Source organism: Gobio gobio (genome assembly GCF_949357685.1).
Source record: "Gobio gobio genome assembly, chromosome: 20".
In the NCBI taxonomy this organism is placed as follows: Eukaryota; Metazoa; Chordata; class Actinopteri; order Cypriniformes; family Gobionidae; genus Gobio; species Gobio gobio.
In genome coordinates, this window is record NC_137113.1 from 42,448,843 (window position 1) to 42,468,807 (window position 19,965).

At 40.9% G+C, this 19,965-nt stretch overlaps 1 protein-coding gene across 1 annotated transcript in view; it reads left to right on the forward strand.

Moving 5' to 3' along the window:
- Window positions 1-19,965, forward strand: part of LOC307144221 (transient receptor potential cation channel subfamily M member 4-like) — a gene marked incomplete at its 5' end in the record, with an annotated part of 85,455 nt that overhangs the window by 40,815 nt on the left and 24,675 nt on the right. The window contains 8 exons of the mRNA XM_079846326.1: window positions 1,961-2,090; window positions 2,189-2,334; window positions 2,427-2,539; window positions 13,541-13,651; window positions 13,742-13,816; window positions 13,874-14,159; window positions 17,280-17,395; window positions 18,218-18,350. Of these exons, the coding sequence (XP_079702452.1) occupies window positions 1,961-2,090; window positions 2,189-2,334; window positions 2,427-2,539; window positions 13,541-13,651; window positions 13,742-13,816; window positions 13,874-14,159; window positions 17,280-17,395; window positions 18,218-18,350 (1,110 nt within the window). The remainder of the gene's footprint in view (window positions 1-1,960; window positions 2,091-2,188; window positions 2,335-2,426; window positions 2,540-13,540; window positions 13,652-13,741; window positions 13,817-13,873; window positions 14,160-17,279; window positions 17,396-18,217; window positions 18,351-19,965) is intronic.

Sequence of the window (19,965 nt, forward strand, 5' to 3'; positions counted from 1 at the left end):
AGAGATTGTTAATTTAGTTGTATACATGTGTGCATATATTTTGTTCTCATGTCACAAGTAATAATATCAAGGTTTACTGAGTTTTACACAATCCTTCTGTAGTGTGGATTTTGGTGAAGTGTACTAAAATAAATATCACCTGAGTACATAAGCCCACTTCTCGACGCTGTTTCCTGATGGTATAAAACAATTACTCCGAGTCGCCCTCTGTTGTTTTAAAGAATAGCACAACGGCGAGCGCGTCAAGTATAAACGCCTCATCCGTTTGGGAAGGAGTGCAGCGCAGTCAGCCGAGGCTCGCGCTGCGGAGCCAGGCGAAAGTATAAACAAGGCTTAAAGAGGTTGAGAAGGATTCGTCAGGGAAAGCACATGCGGGAACCAGTGGCTCGAAGAATACCAGTGGTTAAGGTACCAAGACGGAGCAATGCACTGTGTGTACTGTAAGTTCTGTGGGCCTTCAATTGCAGGACTGTCCAAATTTTTAACTGCGTCAAAACAATTCAAACACGAATCATTGAAGCTCCACAATGACAGTATGAAGCACGAAGTGTAGAGACAGGTACATATCCCGTGACGCAGCAGCACTCCCCACTGCATTTCGGCGCCAAGATTTAGCAAACAGAGCAAGTGAGGAATCTGAATTGATAATTAAGTTCAACGTAGCTTATAATATAGCCAAAGAGGAAATGGCCAATCGATTTTGGCATGTGAGGGGGATGCCCTGTGAAGTGGACATGCATTGTTTTGTTTTTTTGTATCTTTAATACAGAAAAGTCAATAGCTGCTGAAAATCTATTATTATATTATTTTATGGATTATATTTATTTTATTTTTCCTTAAGAGTTCAGGAGTCTGCCCATCTGTGCCAACCATAGCATGTTGAAATCCAAAAGAAATTCATTTTGCACTTTATTGTGTACTGTATTTATTGCAGTAAATCTATCCCAACCAATGTTAAAGAAAACAAGGCATGTGGTTTAAAAGATGGCAAGTAAAATAAAAAGCACATCTGTATGCAATAGTTTCATTATTGTTCATTATTATCCAGAGTGGCTTACTATAAATAATTTGTGCGACCAAATCATGTTTTGCGCCAGTAACTGAAAAAGTTAGTAGCGCAAGTGCCATCAGTGGAAAAGGTTAGTGTAGTTCCCTGATGCTTTCCTCTATTCTTTTAGTGTCAGGAAATGGTCAAATCTGAGTTAAGGCTGTCATTATTTAGTATTAGAGCACCGGATTCAGACATTAGCTTTGATTGCGTCACGAGGGGACCGGAAGTAGCAGTGCACTGCTTCACTTACCGGAAATAGGAAGTGTGATTAAAGGTCTTTCAAATGCTCTCTAGATTCTGAAGTGTCCCGCCCCCTAAATTATAAATATACAGTGAAGCTGCGGCTAAAATCAGTCACTTGTTCACACATTTCGTATTGTCCACTTTTTACTATTGTCTACTATTGTGCACTAAATAGGGGATAGGGAATTGTTCAGACGTAAATATGCTTTCCATTTTGACGAATGGTTTCACGGTCTGGTTAGTGTCATGCAAACCACCGCGGCGCACAGATATTGGACCCATTAGATATAGAGAATAGCAACTGATTTCTTGTATTGTCCCAAAATTGTTATCGCCATATTATTAACTATATCATCGTCCAGCTCTAATCTGCTAAATGCAACTATAAGGCATGAAGATATTAATGTATTATAAACTTCAACATCATGATTTTCTGTAATGCTTTGAAACGATGTGTATTGTGAAGCTCCATACATATTGATTTGTATATTTATATTTGTATAATGCCTAAATTCACTTTTAGCATTCAACATTTTTGTTGTACTTGCTTATTAATACAAAACAGTGAGGAATCTTTGTCAGCCATTTATAAAAAGTCAAATGTAGCTTCTAAAAGGAAATGTTTGGCGCAGCATCACGCTCATCTGCACTCCTTTTCTCTCTCAGTGCGGCGAGTCGGTTCTGACGGCTCTGGGAGGATGTAAACTGTTGAGGGAGCTGTCTAAACAGTGGATTGAGACAGAGGCCAAGGTTTCCATTAAGGATTTGGCCCAGAGGTTTGAGAATATGGCTCACGGTATGATATGTGAAAGTATTTGGTTCTTGGCATCTTACAAACCCAGTGATAAAAGAAAGTTTTATCACTCTGTTTTCTTCCCCGGCATTTTTTGACAGATGTGTTTAGCATGTGCTACCAAACCAAAGCAAGCGATTCCTTTAAGCTACTGATTCGCAAATCTCGTTTGTGGGGTGATGCCACCTGTCTGAAGATGGCCATGGCCGCTGATGCCCGTATTTTCTTCAGCAACGATGGAGTACAGGTCTTTTGACAAGCAAACAGTCATTACTAGTGTTTTTCTTTTAAACAAGGTTAGTGTTTTTTTTTCCCTTAAACAGTCTCTTTTCTTTTTAGTCGCTGCTGTCTGAGATCTGGTGGGGTGAGATGGAAAGAGGAACTGAGCTCTGGAAACTTGTGCTGACAATGATCATTCCTCCTCTCTGCTACACCAACCTCATCAAATTCAGGTCAGTACGCCAGCCATGTAAATTTCCAGTAACACTTTAGTTAAAGGGATATAGTTCACCCAAAAATTAAAATTTGATGTTTATCTGCTTACCCCCAGGGCATCCAAGATATAGGTGACTTTGTTTCTTTAGTAGAACACAAATTAAGATTTTTAACTCCAACCGTTACAGTCTGTCAGTCGTATAATGCATGTGAATGGTAACAAATGAGAGTATGAGAACTATGTGTAACGTACTGCTCTGAGTCAGAAGGTTGAGGATCCAAACGCAGCTTTATTGAGAGGGTAATCCACAATCGTAGTCAAAAACAAGCAAAAGGTCATACACAGGCAAGCAGTCCACACAGGCAAACAAGGCAGGAGAGACAGGCAAAAGGGTAATCCGAGAGACAGGCAAGAAATCCAAAAACCAGAGACATGAAAGCAGGGAAACGCTCAGAAATGCAGTATATACAACAAACAAGACTTAGCCATGATTGACAGAGTGAACATGGTTTATATAGGCTGGGGTAATGGGGTAATGTGACACAGGTGCAAACAATGAGTGAAGATGAGTCCGGGCAAAGGATTATGGGTAATGTAGTTTATGATGAAGTGACAAGTCCGGGTTGGAGTGCCCTCAGGTGGTAATCAGGGGCACTCTCACTGGTGATTGTGACATAGCCCCCCCTCAAAGGAACGGCTTCCAGACGCTCCTAAAATTGTCAAGGAGGGAGGTGGAGCGGAGGCGGACCTGGGGCGGGATGGAGGGCCAGGCCCGTGGAGTGGAAGAGGGCCTGGAGACTGAGGCACCGTAGAACGCCAAGAAGGAGCAGGCTGGACTGATGACCAGGGTGACGCAGGCAGCCAGGGCGGAGCAGACGACCACCACAGCAGCGCAGACGAGGTTGAAGACCCCCACGGCTTAGCAGACGACCACCACAGCAGAGCAGACGAGGTTGAAGACCCCCACGGCTTAGCAGACGACACCCACAGCAGCATAGACGAGGTTGAAAACCCCCACGGCAGAGCAGAAGACCACCACAGCAGCGCAGACGGTCTTGGAGACCCCCACGGCGGAGCAGACGACCACCATAGCAGCGCAGACGGTCTTGGAGACCCCCACGGCGGAGCAGACGACCACCACAGCAGCGGAGACGGTCTTGGAGACCCCCACGGCGGAGCAGATGACCACCACAGCAGCGCAGACGGTCTTTGAGACCCCCACGGTGGAGCAGATGACCACCACAGCAGTGGAGACGGGTTTGAAGACCCCCACGGCGGAGCAGACGACCACCACAGCAGCGGAGACGGTCTTGGAGACCCCCACAGTGGAGCAGATGACCACCACAGCAGTGGAGACGGGTTTGAAGACCCCCACGGCGGAGCAGACGACCACCACAGCAGCGCAGACGGTCTTGGAGACCCCACGGCGGAGCAGACGACCACCATAGCAGCGCAGACGGTCTTGAAGACCCCCACGACGGTGCAGGCTGAGCAGGTGGCCCGGTTAGAGTCCTCTTTGGACTTGTGACAGGAGGCGGAGTCCTCTCTGGACTCGTGACTGGAGGCGGAGCCCTCTCTGGACTCGTGACTGGAGGCGGAGCCCTCTCTGGACTCGTGACTGGAGGCGGAGCCCTCTCTGGACTCGTGACTAGAGGCGGAGCCCTCTCTGGACTCGGGACATGGGCCGGAGCCATCTCTGGACGCTGGTCAGTGGCCGGAGCCATCTCTAGACGCTGGTCAGTGGCCGGAGCCATCTCTGGACGCTGGTCAGTGGCCGGAGCCATCTCTGGACGCTGGTCAGTGGCCGGAGCCATCTCTGGACGCTGGTCAGTGGCCGGAGCCATCTCTGCACGCTGGTCAGTGGCCGGAGCCATCTCTGGACGCTGGTCAGTGGCCGGAGCATCTCTGGACGCTGGTCAGTGGCCGGAGCCATCTCTGGACGCTGGTCAGTGGCCGGAGCCATCTCTGGACGCTGGTCAGTGGCTGGAGCAGCCGTCTCTGGACGCAGGTCAGTGGCTGGAGCAGCAGTCTCTGGACGCAGGTCAGTGGCTGGAGCAGCCGTCTCTGGACGCAGGTCAGTGGCTGGAGCAGCCGTCTCTGGACGCAGGTCAGCGGCTGGAGCAGCAGTCTCTGGACGCAGGTCAGTGGCTGGAGCAGCCGTCTCTGGACGCAGGTCAGTGGCTGGAGCCGCCGTCTCTGGACGCAGGTCAGTGGCTGGAGCAGCCGTCTCTGGACGCAGGTCAGTGGCTGGAGCAGCAGTCTCTGGACGCAGGTCAGTGGCTGGAGCAGCCGTCTCTGTACGCAGGTCAGTGGCTGGAGCAGCCGTCTCTGGACGCAGGTCAGTGGCTGGAGCAGCCGTCTCTGGACGCAGGTCAGTGGCTATCTTGGCAGAGGACTCTAGCATGGCGGCGGCCATCTTGGCAGAGGGTTCTGGCATGGCGGCAGCCATCTTGGCAGAGGGTTCTGGCATGGCGGCGGCCATCTTGGCAGAGGGTTTTGGTATGGTGAATACAGGACAAGGAGGCACAGAAAACCTAGGACTAGCGATCCTCAGCACCGGACATGGCGAACACGGTGTTAGGTTTTGTTCACAGCTCCTCGCTGGAGCTTGATACATGGTACCCCCTCCCAAATTCCGTTTAGGGGAAACGTCCTCCTCTATCTCTCCAACAGTGTAGGAGGAACCACTTAACGACAGTGCATAGTCCAGAAACTGAGTGAGTGATCCACGAGGACCATCACGGATCGAACTTTGATTGATATTGTTCATTAAGACCAGTGTTGTGCCAGTTCACAGCTTTTCTGAACTAGTTCAAGTTCAGTTCATACATGCTCAAAGTGAACAGTTCACGTTCAAAGTTCACAATTTTAATTCTGAACTAGTTCAAAGTTCAGTTCATTTTACTTTTTTCGTGAGATATTCAAATAAATACTTTTTTTCACACTACGAGCTAGAAATCACTATACGTTCTTTGAAGCTGCTCATTGTAGACATTTGCTCATGACACTGCAATTGTCGGTGTCCGTCTCCGTGCCATCACTTCCACTAGCCATTTTTTTTTTAAATTGCAGCGCTTTCTCTCACTCTCGTCTTTGGTCTGTCTCTCTCTCTCTCTCTCGCTCCTCTAGCCCTCCGCGCTCTCGTCGTTGCCTGCTACGCGGCGTTGCTATGCCTACCCCGCTCTGCTGCAATTCATCACGGGTAACGTTGTGCGGAAGCCAGTATGCTATTCAACTATTCTCAGCCGGACTCTACGTTGCCCGCAATGCATTGCGCACACAATGTCAAAACCATTTCTGTCCGGTGATACATGATTTAAGCGGCACCAGCGAGAATACAGGAGGGAGGAACTTTCTCTCGTTGCGTTTCAAAAGAGAAAACAGATGTCACTCAGTTTTCAATGGAAAACAAATTCCAACGTTCATTTACAGTGATGTCTGCCGTTCATGACACATAATGTGAACTAATTCACGTTCAAGTTCTTTATTAAAAAATGTGTTGCGTTCAGTTCAACGTTCACGAAAAAATGAGCGTGTTCAATGAACGCGTTCTTTTGAACTCGTTCACGCACAACACTGATTAAGACCATAACAAAAGAAATCAATGAGTGCACAGTCCGGGAGATCAGAGAAATTAGCAATAGCTAAAAAGTCCTGAATGTGTTTCTCGAGTAACTGGTTACCTTGACGTAGACGGATTATTTAAAGTGCTGGATCCATGATGGCTAAGTCTTCTGTAACGTACTGCTCTGAGTCAGAAGGTTGAGGATACAAACGCAGCTTTATTGAGAGGGTAATCCACAATCGTAATCAAAAACAAGCAATAGGTCATACACAGGCAAGCAGTCCACACAGGCAAACAAGGCAGGAGAGACAGGCAAAAGGGTAATCCGGGAGACAGGCAAGAAATCCAAAAACCAGAGACATGAAACCAGGGAAACGCTCAGAAATGCAGTATATACAACAAACAAGACGGTCCGTGTACGTTTTGATAGTTTGATTTCCTATTTGAAATGAAATAAGCAGAAATGAGAAAATGGCTCCTTTATTCGTTTTTTCGTTTAAAAAAAAACGAAAAAACGAGATTTCGGCTTGATTTTTCGTTTTTCGTTTCACGGGTAAAAAACTGATAAATTACTTCAAAATTCGTTTTCCACATGTGGGTGGTCATGAGACGCCCCTTTCCGCTGATTGGTCAAGCAAATCTGAGCATGTGACGTCATCAGCCCTTCCCCAGTTCTGTGTAACAAAATAATAGTCTTCTTAAACTGTACAGGGCATGGGCTTTCTTCTGTGCAACTTAACGCGTTTCACAGAAAAAGTTATATCAGAAATATCAAATATTAATCTGCACCCAGCCTGATTTATTTAGCTGTGTGGAGTAGGCTAAATATGTGTGGTGAAGCTGCGCAAGACAGCGAAGAGCGGGTGTGACCATGCAATGTTCAGACAAGTGTTATACGCAGCAGTCATAACTTTTCTTTACAATACGCTCGGTTTTGGACAAGGGATGGTCATTGCAAATACTGTAGGCCTAATACATATCGGCAGAGGGTGGGTAGCGATGATGGTGATTTTAAATTTTACTGTAACTGTAATCAGAGCCGCGAAGCAAGGAGATGACTGACAGGACGATAGGAGGCAAGCGCAAGATAACTTTTGTTAATAAAAAATATTGATTTGTTTAATGTAAGAGTTTGTCTTTGTTTTATTGTTGTTGTTTTCAATCAAATAATAGTGAACCACAAACTGAGCATTCGTTTTAAAGAGGAATTTCCAAAGATTTTGTATTTATTAATGTGAGTATTTTGTGTCATCCGTTTTTTTTTTAAATAAAAGTTTAATATATGTAGGTTTTTTTTTTATTGTAGGCCTACAATTTTTTTGTAGTTGAGTTTTCATTAAAAATGGTAATGCCGGTAATGATGGAAATTCATGGTATGCGGGAGTATCTTGTAATTTGCTTATTCGTTTTGTTAATAACGATATATATAATAATAGTATATAATGTTAATAATGTTTGTTTTGTTCAAAGAGTGGAGGAAGATCAAAATAACCACTACAGCTGCTGAACGTCATTGACAAATCTTTTCTTGATAAATGTATGGATAACACAAGTTATGGTGTTGTCACAATTAATCAAAATATCCAACTTTAACGTTGCTAAATGGCATCTATAAAATTATGATTTTCTCTTCTATTTAAATGCACATTTCTTTTTACACTTTTTCTCTATTTTTCCAACAAAAATAGCTTCAAACAAAGTATAGGTTTCTTTCTTGCATAATTCACCGTTTTTTAACAGTTGTATGATTCTAGAATCCATTACGCTGCCAACTATAGCTACTGGCAGTTTTATAATTTCATAGGCCTGGAATAATACAATTTTTCCCAAAATTTCATATTTCTATAATTAAAATATTATATAAAGAACATAAATCTAAAAATCTCATTAGCCTACATTATTTTGGCAATTGTAATTACAGTGTAAGTGGATTTTGATAAATGGTAAGATAGATTTTGTTGATATCAATTTCATTTAAGTCTTAGGCTATAACAGCCATGTATCGTGGTAAATAGTGTAATTACTTAAAAAGATGGTCAACAATATGTAACTTTACTTTATAAGAGGTGTGCCCTAAAAAGTGAGCATGCAATTTTGAAAACACCAAAGCGCACGTTCTTTAGTCTGTTTGGATACTTCAAACACAAGTTTGCACTGCCTGTTTGGTTTACCTGTGTAGCCTACACATTAGTAACATGCGTTTTGTCCGACTCATAGCGCGCGTCCTCGATGCTTGATTTACCATATAGCCTAAGCGCGCGTTCTTAACGCGTTTTCCTTGACCCCGAAGCCCATGTTAAGAAATTGCGTTTTTGTGGTAAACCACGCGTCAAGGACGTGCGTTTTGCTGTCAAATCGCCGGCACCCACGCAAGGCACGCCCGCTCGCGATATTCCATTATTATCCAAAATTCTATTATGGAATCTTATGAGGCATAATGAGGGCGCCTACTCTATCCTGTTAGTCACACAGAGTCATTGTTTGAAGCTATTTTTGTTGGAAAAATTGAGAAAAACTGTATAAAGAAATGTGCATTTAAATAGAAGAGAAAATCATAATTTTATAGATGCCATTTAGCAACGTTAAAGTTGGATATTTTGATTAATTGTGACAACACCATAACTTGTGTTATCCATACATTTATCAAGAAAAGATTTGTCAATGACGTTCAGCAGCTGTAGTGGTTATTTTGATCTTCCTCCACTCTTTGAACAAAACAAACATTATTAACATTATATACTATTATTATATATATCGTTATTAACAAAACGAATAAGCAAATTACAAGATACTCCCGCATACCATGAATTTCCATCATTACCGGCATTACCATTTTTAATGAAAACTCAACTACAAAAAAATTGTAGGCCTACAATAAAAAAAAACCTACATATATTAAACTTTTATTTAAAAAAAAAACGGATGACACAAAATACTCACATTAATAAATACAAAATCTTTGGAAATTCCTCTTTAAAACGAATGCTCAGTTTGTGGTTCACTATTATTTGATTGAAAACAACAACAATAAAACAAAAAGACAAACTCTTACATTAAACAAATCAATATTTTTTATTAACAAAAGTTATCTTGCGCTTGCCTCCTATCATCCTGTCAGTCATCTCCTTGCTTCGCGGCTCTGATTACAGTTACAGTAAAATTTAAAATCACCATCATCGCTACCCACCCTCTGCCGATATGTATTAGGCCTACAGTATTTGCAATGACCATCCCTTGTCCAAAACCGAGCGTATTGTAAAGAAAAGTTATGACTGCTGCGTATAACACTTGTCTGAACATTGCATGGTCACACCCGCTCTTCGCTGTCTTGCGCAGCTTCACCACACATATTTAGCCTACTCCACACAGCTAAATAAATCAGGCTGGGTGCAGATTAATATTTGATATTTCTGATATAACTTTTTCTGTGAAACGCGTTAAGTTGCACAGAAGAAAGCCCATGCCCTGTACAGTTTAAGAAGACTATTATTTTGTTACACAGAACTGGGGAAGGGCTGATGACGTCACATGCTCAGATTTGCTTGACCAATCAGCGGAAAGGGGCGTCTCATGACCGCCCACATGTGGAAAACGAATTTTGAAGTAATTTATCCGTTTTTTACCCGTGAAACGAAAAATCAAGCCGAAATCTCGTTTTTTCGGGGGGTTTTTTAAACGAAAAAACGAATAAAGGAGCCATTTTCTAATTTCTGCTTATTTCATTTCAAATAGGAAATCAAACGATCAAAACGTACACGGACCCAAGACTTAGCCATGATTGACAGAGTGAACATGGTTTATATAGGCTGGGGTAATGGGGTAATGTGACATAGGTGCAAACAATGAGTGAACATGAGTCAGGGCAAAGGATTATGGGTAATGTAGTTTATGATGAAGTGACAAGTCCGGATTGGAGTGCCCTCAGGTGGTAATCAGGGGCACTCTCACTGGTGATTGTGACACTATGAGGGTAAAAAAAACATGCACAGAGAAATCCATATTAAACCCTGCGGCTCGTCGACGTCGAGGCAGAAGTATAAATTAAAATCGTTGCATAGCCCACGGCTTAGGTCTGACGCAAAAGTATCAGCCTTAAGATGTTTACACGACACGAGCAGAACTCATCACTCCAGTTTACATTCAATTTTCATTATTCTGATTATTCACTAATAAGTATGGTTAATTTGATTATGAGCTTAAATACATTAGTTTGATCAAAGTATTGCCTTTAAACGCAATATTGATCGCATTATTGAGGGTGTATGTAAACGCACTCAATGATCATTACATTTGTTATAGTATTTATTACTTGTTATATGTTTATAAAAAATGCAACTGTTCATTTTTTAGTTAATGTTAGCGCAGGTCTGTTTAATGTATTAGTAAATGTTGAAATTAACATTTAAAAAAGATGAATAAATGCTTCAGAAGTATTCATTCATTGTTAATACCAATTTTGGTCATTTTGTTGGCGTAAGAGACAAACCAACTAATGCCAAAAAAATCATCTGAATAGAATAACACAAAATAGGCATCATTTTACAGCTTAATAACTCAGCTTTTTAATGCATTTCGATCAACAATTAACGAGTGCTGAGTAGTGCCTTCCGATACTGCCGGCGGGAGCCACCTAGCTACGAAAAAATTAATATTCATATTTTTCAAAAGTACTGCCTTGATCTACACAAAATAGGTGTCATTTGAAAGCTTAGAGTCTGTACGTTATAATTTTGATAAACTCTTAAGTAGTGCTGAGTTTTTTGCTGATTTCATCATACAGCTCAGATAGTCGTGTCATTTGTAATTTGAAAGGTCTCACGGAGTAGAATACAACATCATTGTTTTGGGCTTCGAGTTTTTGTACGTGAAGCCCTCACCTCAGACCCACATGTAAATAATATACGGATGTGGCATTTGTGTCATGTTTTCGCACGTAACTTCTTGAAACTTGCACATATTGGGGAAAATTCAAGATTTCAAGATTCAAGATTCAAGAGTTTTATTTGTCACATACACAGTTATATACACAATATACAACTGGCAGTGAAATGTAAACAGGTCCGCTCCATGGACAGTGCAAATAACAGTTACAAGAACACAAGGGAAATTAAAATAGAAATAGAATAAAATTAGAATAAAAAGTATTAACATAAGTAGAGTTATAAATAAATCAAGTAAGATAAAAATAGGAAATAAGATAAAAATAAAAAAATAAATAAAAATATAAAATATAAAGTAAGTGGATATGATAAGTGAGATAAACTGTAGACTTAAAAATAAGTGGTTAACATAATATATATATATATATTTATATATAGAGAAGTATGATGTGCATGCAATAGGTATAATTGCAAATCGGAGTATAATGTGCAAACAGGAGTATGATGTGCAAACAGGTTTATTACAGGTTGTTACACAGTAACAATAGGAACGTAAAGTGCAGTGCAATGGCAGTATGTGAATGTTAATGTATAAACTGGATGTTTATGCGTGTGCGGGGTGAAGTGAAGTCACGTGACTGAGTTCAGGAGTCTGATGGCCTGGGGGAAGAAACTCCTCCTGAGTCTTTCAGTCTTTGCCATCAGGCTACGGAAGCACTTACCAGATGGCAGCAGGGTGAAGTGAGAGTTTGCAGGGTGATTTATGTCTCTGATGATTTTGGTAGCTCTACCTCTGCAGCGTTTGGTGTAGATGTCCTGCAGAGACGGGAGAGCTGAGCCTGAGATGCGCTCGGATAAGCGCACCACTCTTTGCAGGGCTTTGCAGTCGTGACTGGTGCTGTTCCCGTACCACGCTGTGATGCACTGAGTCAGGACACTTTCTATCGCCCCTCGATAGAAAGTTTTCAGGATGGCTGGTGAAACCCTGAATTTCCTCAGCTGGCGCAGGTGGTACAGTCTTTGCCTGGCTTTTTTCACCTGTGTCTGGATGTGTGTAGTCCAGGTCAGATCCTCGGAGATGTTCACACCCAGGTATTTGAAGCTGCTCACTCTCTCTACCGGTGTCCCGCTGATCATGAGAGGGGAGTATGACCGATGCTGTCTCTTCCTGAAGTCCACAATCAGTTCTTTGGTCTTGTTAACATTCAGAGAGAGACAGTTGTCCTGGCACCATGATGTCAGTTGCTCCACTTCGTCCAAGTATGCCGTCTCATTGTTGTTGGAGATGAGACCCAGGACAACAGTATCATCAGCAAACTTGATGATCGAGGTGGAGCTGTGTGTGGACAAACAGTCATGGGTGTAGAGAGAGTAGAGCAGGGGACTCAGCACACAGCCCTGTGGAGCTCCAACACTCAGGGTGATGGAGGTGGAGGTGAACTGGCCTACTCTCACCGCCTGGGGTCTGCCAGTGAGGAAATCTTCAATCCAGAGGCAGAGAGAAGAATTCAGGCCTAGATCCAGGAGTTTGTGTGTTAGCTTAATGGGAACTATGGTGTTAAAGGCTGAGCTATAGTCAATAAATAGCAGCCTGACATAGTTCCCACTTTTGCTGTCGATGTGAGTGAGGCAGGAGTGAAGGACGTGAGAAATGGCATCTTCAGTCGATCTATTGGAACGATAGGCAAACTGAAGAGGGTCCAAAGTGTCAGGAATGGAGGAGCAAATGTTGTTTTTAATGAGTCTCTCAAAGACCTTCATGACTAAAGATGTGAGAGCCACTGGACGATAGTCATTTAGGCAAGAGGGTTTACTGATCTTAGGTACAGGGATGATGGAGGATCGTTTGAAGGAGGTGGGGACAACAGATGTAGCAAGGGACTCGTTAAATATGGATGTAAAGAGCCCTGCGAGCTGATCAGCACAGGACCGCAGAACACGACCTGAAATACCATCCGGCCCAGCAGCTTTCCTTACATCCACACGTTTGAGTGCCCTCCGAACCTCGTCCTCCGAGACAGAGATCACGTGACCGTTGCTGCTCTGAGGGACTCTCTCTGACGCGTCACTCGCCGGAGTCGCGCTGCCGCGATTACCATCAAAGCGAGCGTAGAAAGAGTTTCTAAAATGCATTATTTACAGCAGATGCTCATGATTAAAAAGAGGCCAAACTCACCATAATCCATCACAGTTATAACACATAAAACCCCACAGACGTATATGTAGCTAAATTCCAGATTGAAATGAGTTAAAATCAACATAATCCATTGCATCGATCACAAGATATTCCTCATGCAGGAACAATTTAAAAAATGCCTTTCTACCGTCAAATAAGAAAGATATGTCCAAATGTAAGGATTTTTTCCCCTTAAAAAAGAATTTTTATCAAACGATACCTATACCTATACCTTTTGAATCTTCTTGCTATAGTTTTGGAGTTATGAGTCTTTTATTTTGTGTATGTCACTCATAAAGAACAATTCTAAAAAATGCCTTCAGGTCTTAAAGGGTTAACTAATACTTCTATTTTTACAAGCTGTGAGTTTAACATTTTAAATGTACTGCTTTGTAGGAATGAAAAGGATCCTGCAGAAGTGGAGAAATCAGTGATGATACCTCCACCCTCAGAAACAGACTGCCATTACGGAGAAACTGTCTTCTCCTTCGCTGACATCAAAAACCAGTAAATTAGATTTTATTTGATAATTGCATAAAACAAAAACTCTGTTGAGAAACATGCCTTTATCTGTGATCTTCTTATGATATTTAACAGTGAAGCCGAGCAAGAGGATTCAAATAATATCAGACGATCAGCAAAAGGTTTGACTGTTCGTTCTGAAACCCATGGGTTTATGAACAATTTCCACAGAGATTTGTTTATTAATTCTTTTTTGGACTTGATCAGGTTGACCAAAATGACCTTCCCCCGTTTCTTCCTTCCCGTAAAAGGTACTCCTGTAAATGGCAAAGTCAAACCTAAGCGGATCTTTCTGCTTTCCCGCTGGAGGCAGTACTGGTACGCTCCTGTCTCTTCATTTATCGGAAACGTTCTGATGTACTTCCTCTTCCTGTTTCTGTACGCCTACGTGCTATTGGTCGACTTCAAGAAGCCTCCCCCTGATGGCCCTGCCGTTTCCGAGTATGTGCTGTATTTCTGGGTTTTCACTTTCGTGTGCGAGGAGATTCGAGAGGTAGGTGCCGACACGGTCGCTTCACTTGTAAACAGTCAGCTTAAGTGATCAGTGTTGGGGCTATTGCATTACAACTAATGCGTGTTACGTAATCAGATTACTTTTTTAAAAGTAATGTAATGCGTGACTTTTAAAGTTATTTTTTCAAGTCAATAATACAACTTACTTTTGGTTTTTCTATTATTGAGTGGCTCCTCTCTTGCCTCCATGTTGAGAGAAATTGTGAGTAAGTGCAGAGGCGTTGTGTGCGCTGTGTAAACATGTTATTATAGTTCTAGAATCCTATAGTATGTTATTGTAGTTCTAGACTAAATTTACTCATCTCACTTGCACATGAAGTATTCCTCAAAATTAATAAAACTGCAAACCTGCAATAATTAAAAGTTAAATAACAGAAATAACAGAAGGCACTCATAAGAAAAAAAAGAGAGCCGATCGCGCCGGCGCGACTGCCGAGATCAAACATGCTTTTTAGTCTGGGACTAGACTAACTAACTAGGGTTAGTTCATCCAAAAAAGAAAATTACCCCATTATTTACTCACCCTCAAGCCATCCTATGACTTTCTTCTTTCAGATGAATATAACCAGAGTTATATTAAAAAATGTACTGGCTCTTCCAAGCTTTATAATGGCAGTGAATGGGGGATGATATATATAAAAACATATATATAACTCTGATTGTGTTCACCTGAAAGAAGAATGTCAAATACACCTAGGATGGCTTGAGGGTGAGTAAATCATGAGGTCATTTTCATTTTGGGTGAACTAACCCTTCAAGCCTAGTCACAGACTAAAATGCATGTTTGAGCAGTTTTAACTGAAAGCAACTTGCACTGATATACAACCCCAAATCAGAAAAAGTTGGGACAGTATGGAAAACGCAAAAAAAAAAAAAAGAAGTGATTTCTAAATTTACTTTGACTTGTATTTCATTGCAGACAATATGAACACAAAATATTTCATGTTTTGTCTGGTCAACTTCATGTCATTTGTAAATATGCATCCTTTCCTGTCATTCAGACCTGCAACACATTTCAAAAAAAGTTGGGACAGTAAAGCATTTACCACTTTGTAATGTTGCAATTCCTTTTCACAACACTTAAAAGACATTTAGGGACTGAAGACACCAAGTGATGAAGTGTTTCAGGTGTAATTTTGTCCCATTCTTCCTGCAAACAAGTCTTAAGGTGGGCAACAGTACGGGGTCTTCGTTGTCGCATTTTGCGACAGGTCGGGACTGCAGGCAGGCCAGTCAAGTACCCGTACCCTCTTCCTCCGCAGCCAGGACTTTGTAATGTGTGCAGAATGTGGTTTGCATTGTCTTGTTGAAATATGCATGGACGTCCCTGGAAAAGATGTCTTCTTGAAGGCAGCATATTATGCTCCAAAATCTCTATGTACTTTTCAGCATTAATGGTGCCTTCACAGAAGTGCAAGTTACCTTTGCCAAGGGCACTGACACAACCCCATACCATGACAGACCCTAGCTTTTGGACTTGTTGCTGGTAACAGTCTGGATGATCCTTTTCTTCTTTGGTCTGGAGCACACAGCGTCCATTCCTCCCAAAAAATACCTTCCTTGTACCTAGATTCATCTGACCACAGTACACGTTTCCACTGTGTGATGGTCCATCCCAGATGCCTCCGAGCCCAGAGAAGTCGACGCCGCTTCTGGACACTGTTAACATAGGGCTTCCTTTTGGCACAGTACAGTTTTAACTGGCATTTGTGGATGTAACTACGTATTGTGGTACTTGACAAAGGTTTGCCAAAGTAGTCCTGATGTGGTGATATTGCTTATAGATGAATGACGATTCTTGATGCAGTGCCGCCTGAGGGATCGGAGATCACGGTTGTTCAGCTTAGGCTTGCGCCCTTGTCCTTTACGCACTGAAATTCCTCCAGATTCCTTGAATCTTTTAATTATGTTATGCACTGTTGAATGTGAAATATCCAAATCTCTTCCTATCTTTCTTTGAGGAACATTGTTTTTAAACATTTCAATAATTTTCTCACGTATTTGTTGGCAAACTGGCGATCCTCGGCCCATCTTTGCTCCTAAAGGATTAGACCTTTCTTGGATGCTGCTTTTGTACCAAATCATAATTACAATCACCTGTTGACATCACCTGTTTCAAATCACATCATTATTTAACCATTTTACCTCATTACTAGCCCTAAATTGCTCCTGTCCCAACTTTTTTTTAAATGTATTGCAGGTCTGAATGACAGGAAAGGATGCATATTTACAAATGACATGAAGTTGACCAGACAAAACATGAAATATTTTGTGTTCATATTGTCTGCAATGAAATACAAGTCAAAGTAAATTTAGAAATCACTTCTTTTTTTTATTTATTTGCGTTTTCCATACTGTCCCAACTTTTTCTGATTTGGGGTTGTATCTTAAAATATGCCAGTTCTATTGTTTTGTCTCAAGATACACACCAGTATTGTTTTTTTTCTACGGCACATTTATAAAAGCTACTTAAATGTCCTAATTGAACTAAGGACTAATCCTGGCTTAATCTAAGCCCTGTCTGTAAAACCAGGCCTTAATGTATTTAATCTCACCTTAGATGATCCAATTCAACCATACGAATAAGCAAAAATTACTTTAGTTAAACATCACATTTGTGTTTCATTGTTTTTATTGGTGAAGCATGTGTTGAACTTTCTTCTCCTGCATCCTATTCTCCTGTAATCTAGAATGGCAGCACAGCTGGACGGTTTGTTTGAGCTGCGGCCTCTACTGTAGAGGAGTGAATTTGCATTTCCTTCAGCCTGAGGCTTATTCATTTCACTTCTGTTGTGAAAGGGCCATTACATTTGCATTATAACTGTTTATTTATGTTTAGTTTTTTAAAAAACAAGCGAACACAGCCCAGGGGTGAAAAAAATAACGCAAAAGTAACAATGCTTTACTTTCCATAACAAAGTAACTAAGTAACGTAATTAGTTACTTTTTAAGGGAGCAACACTATATTGTAACGCATTACTTTTAAAAGTAACTTTCCCCAACACTGCAAGTGATGCAAAGAAATAAGAAAGAGTTTTTCAGTTGAGTATAAAGATTAATCCATCCATTTTTTCCACTTTCTGCTATCTTTCATTCCCAGGCGTTAATTGTGCGCAGTAAGACATTTGCTCAGAGTTTGATGCTGTATGCTCAGGATGTGTGGAATAAGTTTGATATTCTTGCCATCTCCCTCTTCATTGCTGGTTTGTGCTGCAGGTAATGACCCCTGACAGTCCTGCAAATTTCCACAAAAATATTAAAGGGATAGTTCACCCAAAAATGAAAATTATCCCATGATTTACTCACCCTCAAGTCATCATAGGTGTATATGACATTCTTCTTTCAGACGAATACAATCAGAGTTATATTTAAAAAATCTTGGCTAATCAAAGCTTTATAATGGCATTGAGCGCATCACTTCACTTCAGAAGGCCTTTATTAACCCCCCGGAGCCTTGTGGAGCAGTTTTATGATGGATAGATGCACTTTTATGGACTTAAAAAACAAAACAACAATTCACTGCCATTATAAAGCTTGGAAGAGCCAGGACATTTCTAGTGTTACTCCGATTTTATTCGTCTGAAAGAAGAATGTCATATACACCTAGGAGGACTTGAGGGTGAGTAAATCATGGGCTAATTTTCATTTTTGGGTAGACTAACCCTTTACTTATTTTTAACATGGCTAATAATATAAAGTGCTCTTGAGCAATAAATCACAGGAATAAATAACATTTTAAAATAGAAAAGTTGTTTTAAATTGTAAATAATATTTCCCAATATTTAATATTAATAAAATAATACAATAAATAATAAAATAAATGAAGTCTTTGTGAGCATATGGCCATTTGAAAATGACTTTTCCCCTTTTAAATAAAAAAATGACATTATTCATTAAGTCTTTTCAAGTATTGCAGGTTCTAATAGTAGGTTGAACAATTTATCAGTTATCATTTACTAAATATACATCATACCTGTGTGCATTCTACTACATTTTTGTGTAATCATCTGTATATGTGTGCCTTTGTGTCTGTCTCAGGATGTTCAATTGGTCATACAACATGGGACGTGGTATACTGTGTATTGACTACATGGTCTTCACGCTCCGACTCATTCACATTTTCGCCGTTCACAGACAGCTGGGTCCCAAAATCATCATACTTGTCAAAATGGTGAGACAAACAGAAAAAACGTCATAGTTCAAAGCTTTCAATTCGAACCCTCCCTCAATTCCAACACTGGTTCTGCCTAAAGAGGTATCACTGTAAAACATATGGTTAATACATTATGACAACATATGTTTTTACATTGCTTTAACTCATCAAAGTAATTTAAGCAATGTGCTACTTTTTTTTAATAAGTTATACAAGATTCAACTCAATTGTAAGTTGAAATGACTTAAACAAAAGTTGATTGTACTTAAAAATGTTAGGCAGCAACTTTTTTTATAGGGTAGAAGGATGATTTTGACCAGGGGTGTCCAAACCAGGGGTGTCCAAAATTGTCCTACAGAGTTTAGCTCCAACTTCACACCTGCCTAGAAGTTTCTTTCCCTAAAAATACCTTGATTAGCTGGTTCAGGTGTGTTTAATTGGGGTTGGAGCTAAACTTTGCAGGATAGTTGCCCTCCAGGATCAGGATTGGACACCCCTGATTTAGACTTTTAAAACTTTACAGCTCATTTAAAATTTCTTGGTAACACTTTATATTAAAGGTACACATATTCACTATTAACTCAGCTTATTAGCATGCATATTACTAGCATATTGGCTGTTTATATGACAATTTACACAATAGACCATCAACTAAGTTTTCATTTAATAATATGCTAGTAATATGCATGCTCACAAGCTACGAGTTAACAGTGAATATGTCTACCTTAATAAAAAAGTGTTACCATTATTTTTGTTTTGATATATTAGGAATTGAGGGTCAAGTTGAAATTATGTTCTGTGGTAATCAACATCATGTCACAGATGCTGTCTATAGAGCTTGATTATTTTTGAACCTGAAAATGGGTTCATTGATCATTAATTCTGATATAAACATTGTCACGAACCCCGCATTAAATGTGCTCGTTAGAAAAGGGGAACGCAACATAAAAGGACACGCAAGACCAAAGAAAGCATTTTTAACATTTATTACGTCTCACAGGTGTCGCATCAGGCAACTGGGAGGACGATTTCCAACCCCAACAAAATAAACAAACTAATTAACAAACACACAAAACGAACAACAAAAGAAACACAGAAAAAAGATACTCAAACACAACTCAAACACACAGCTTCAGCTACCAGCCAGGCGGTCGCACATCAAGGTCATCAGCATGGAGCTAGGTAAACATCATAACTTCTCAAGGGTGCTCAGCACTTCACAAACTCAGTGACTAAAGTGGTCGGGCGACTGGAATAAGATGGAAGTAGCACGATCAGCCAGCCACACGGTTACTCTCCCTCCGTCCTATATTCAATTCTCAGCGTCATTACCAAATCGGCAGCAGGTGTTCAAGGGCGGAGCTTACCCTCGGAAGAAAAGAAAACCAAAATTAATACCAAAAAATAACACAACAGAACCCAAGCAAACTACTCATAATAAGACTATTAATAATCCCAATAATAATCAATAATCAAGATAATATTATTGTTGATAGTAGAGCTTGGATCGTAACACTTCCCCACCTAAAGACAGAAACTTTTCCAGTTTTCACTCATCTCCTTTTGGAAAAATGAGGGAAAAATAACTGTTTCTGAAATCTAACCTCGTGACAAAGCGTCAGCAACTATGTTT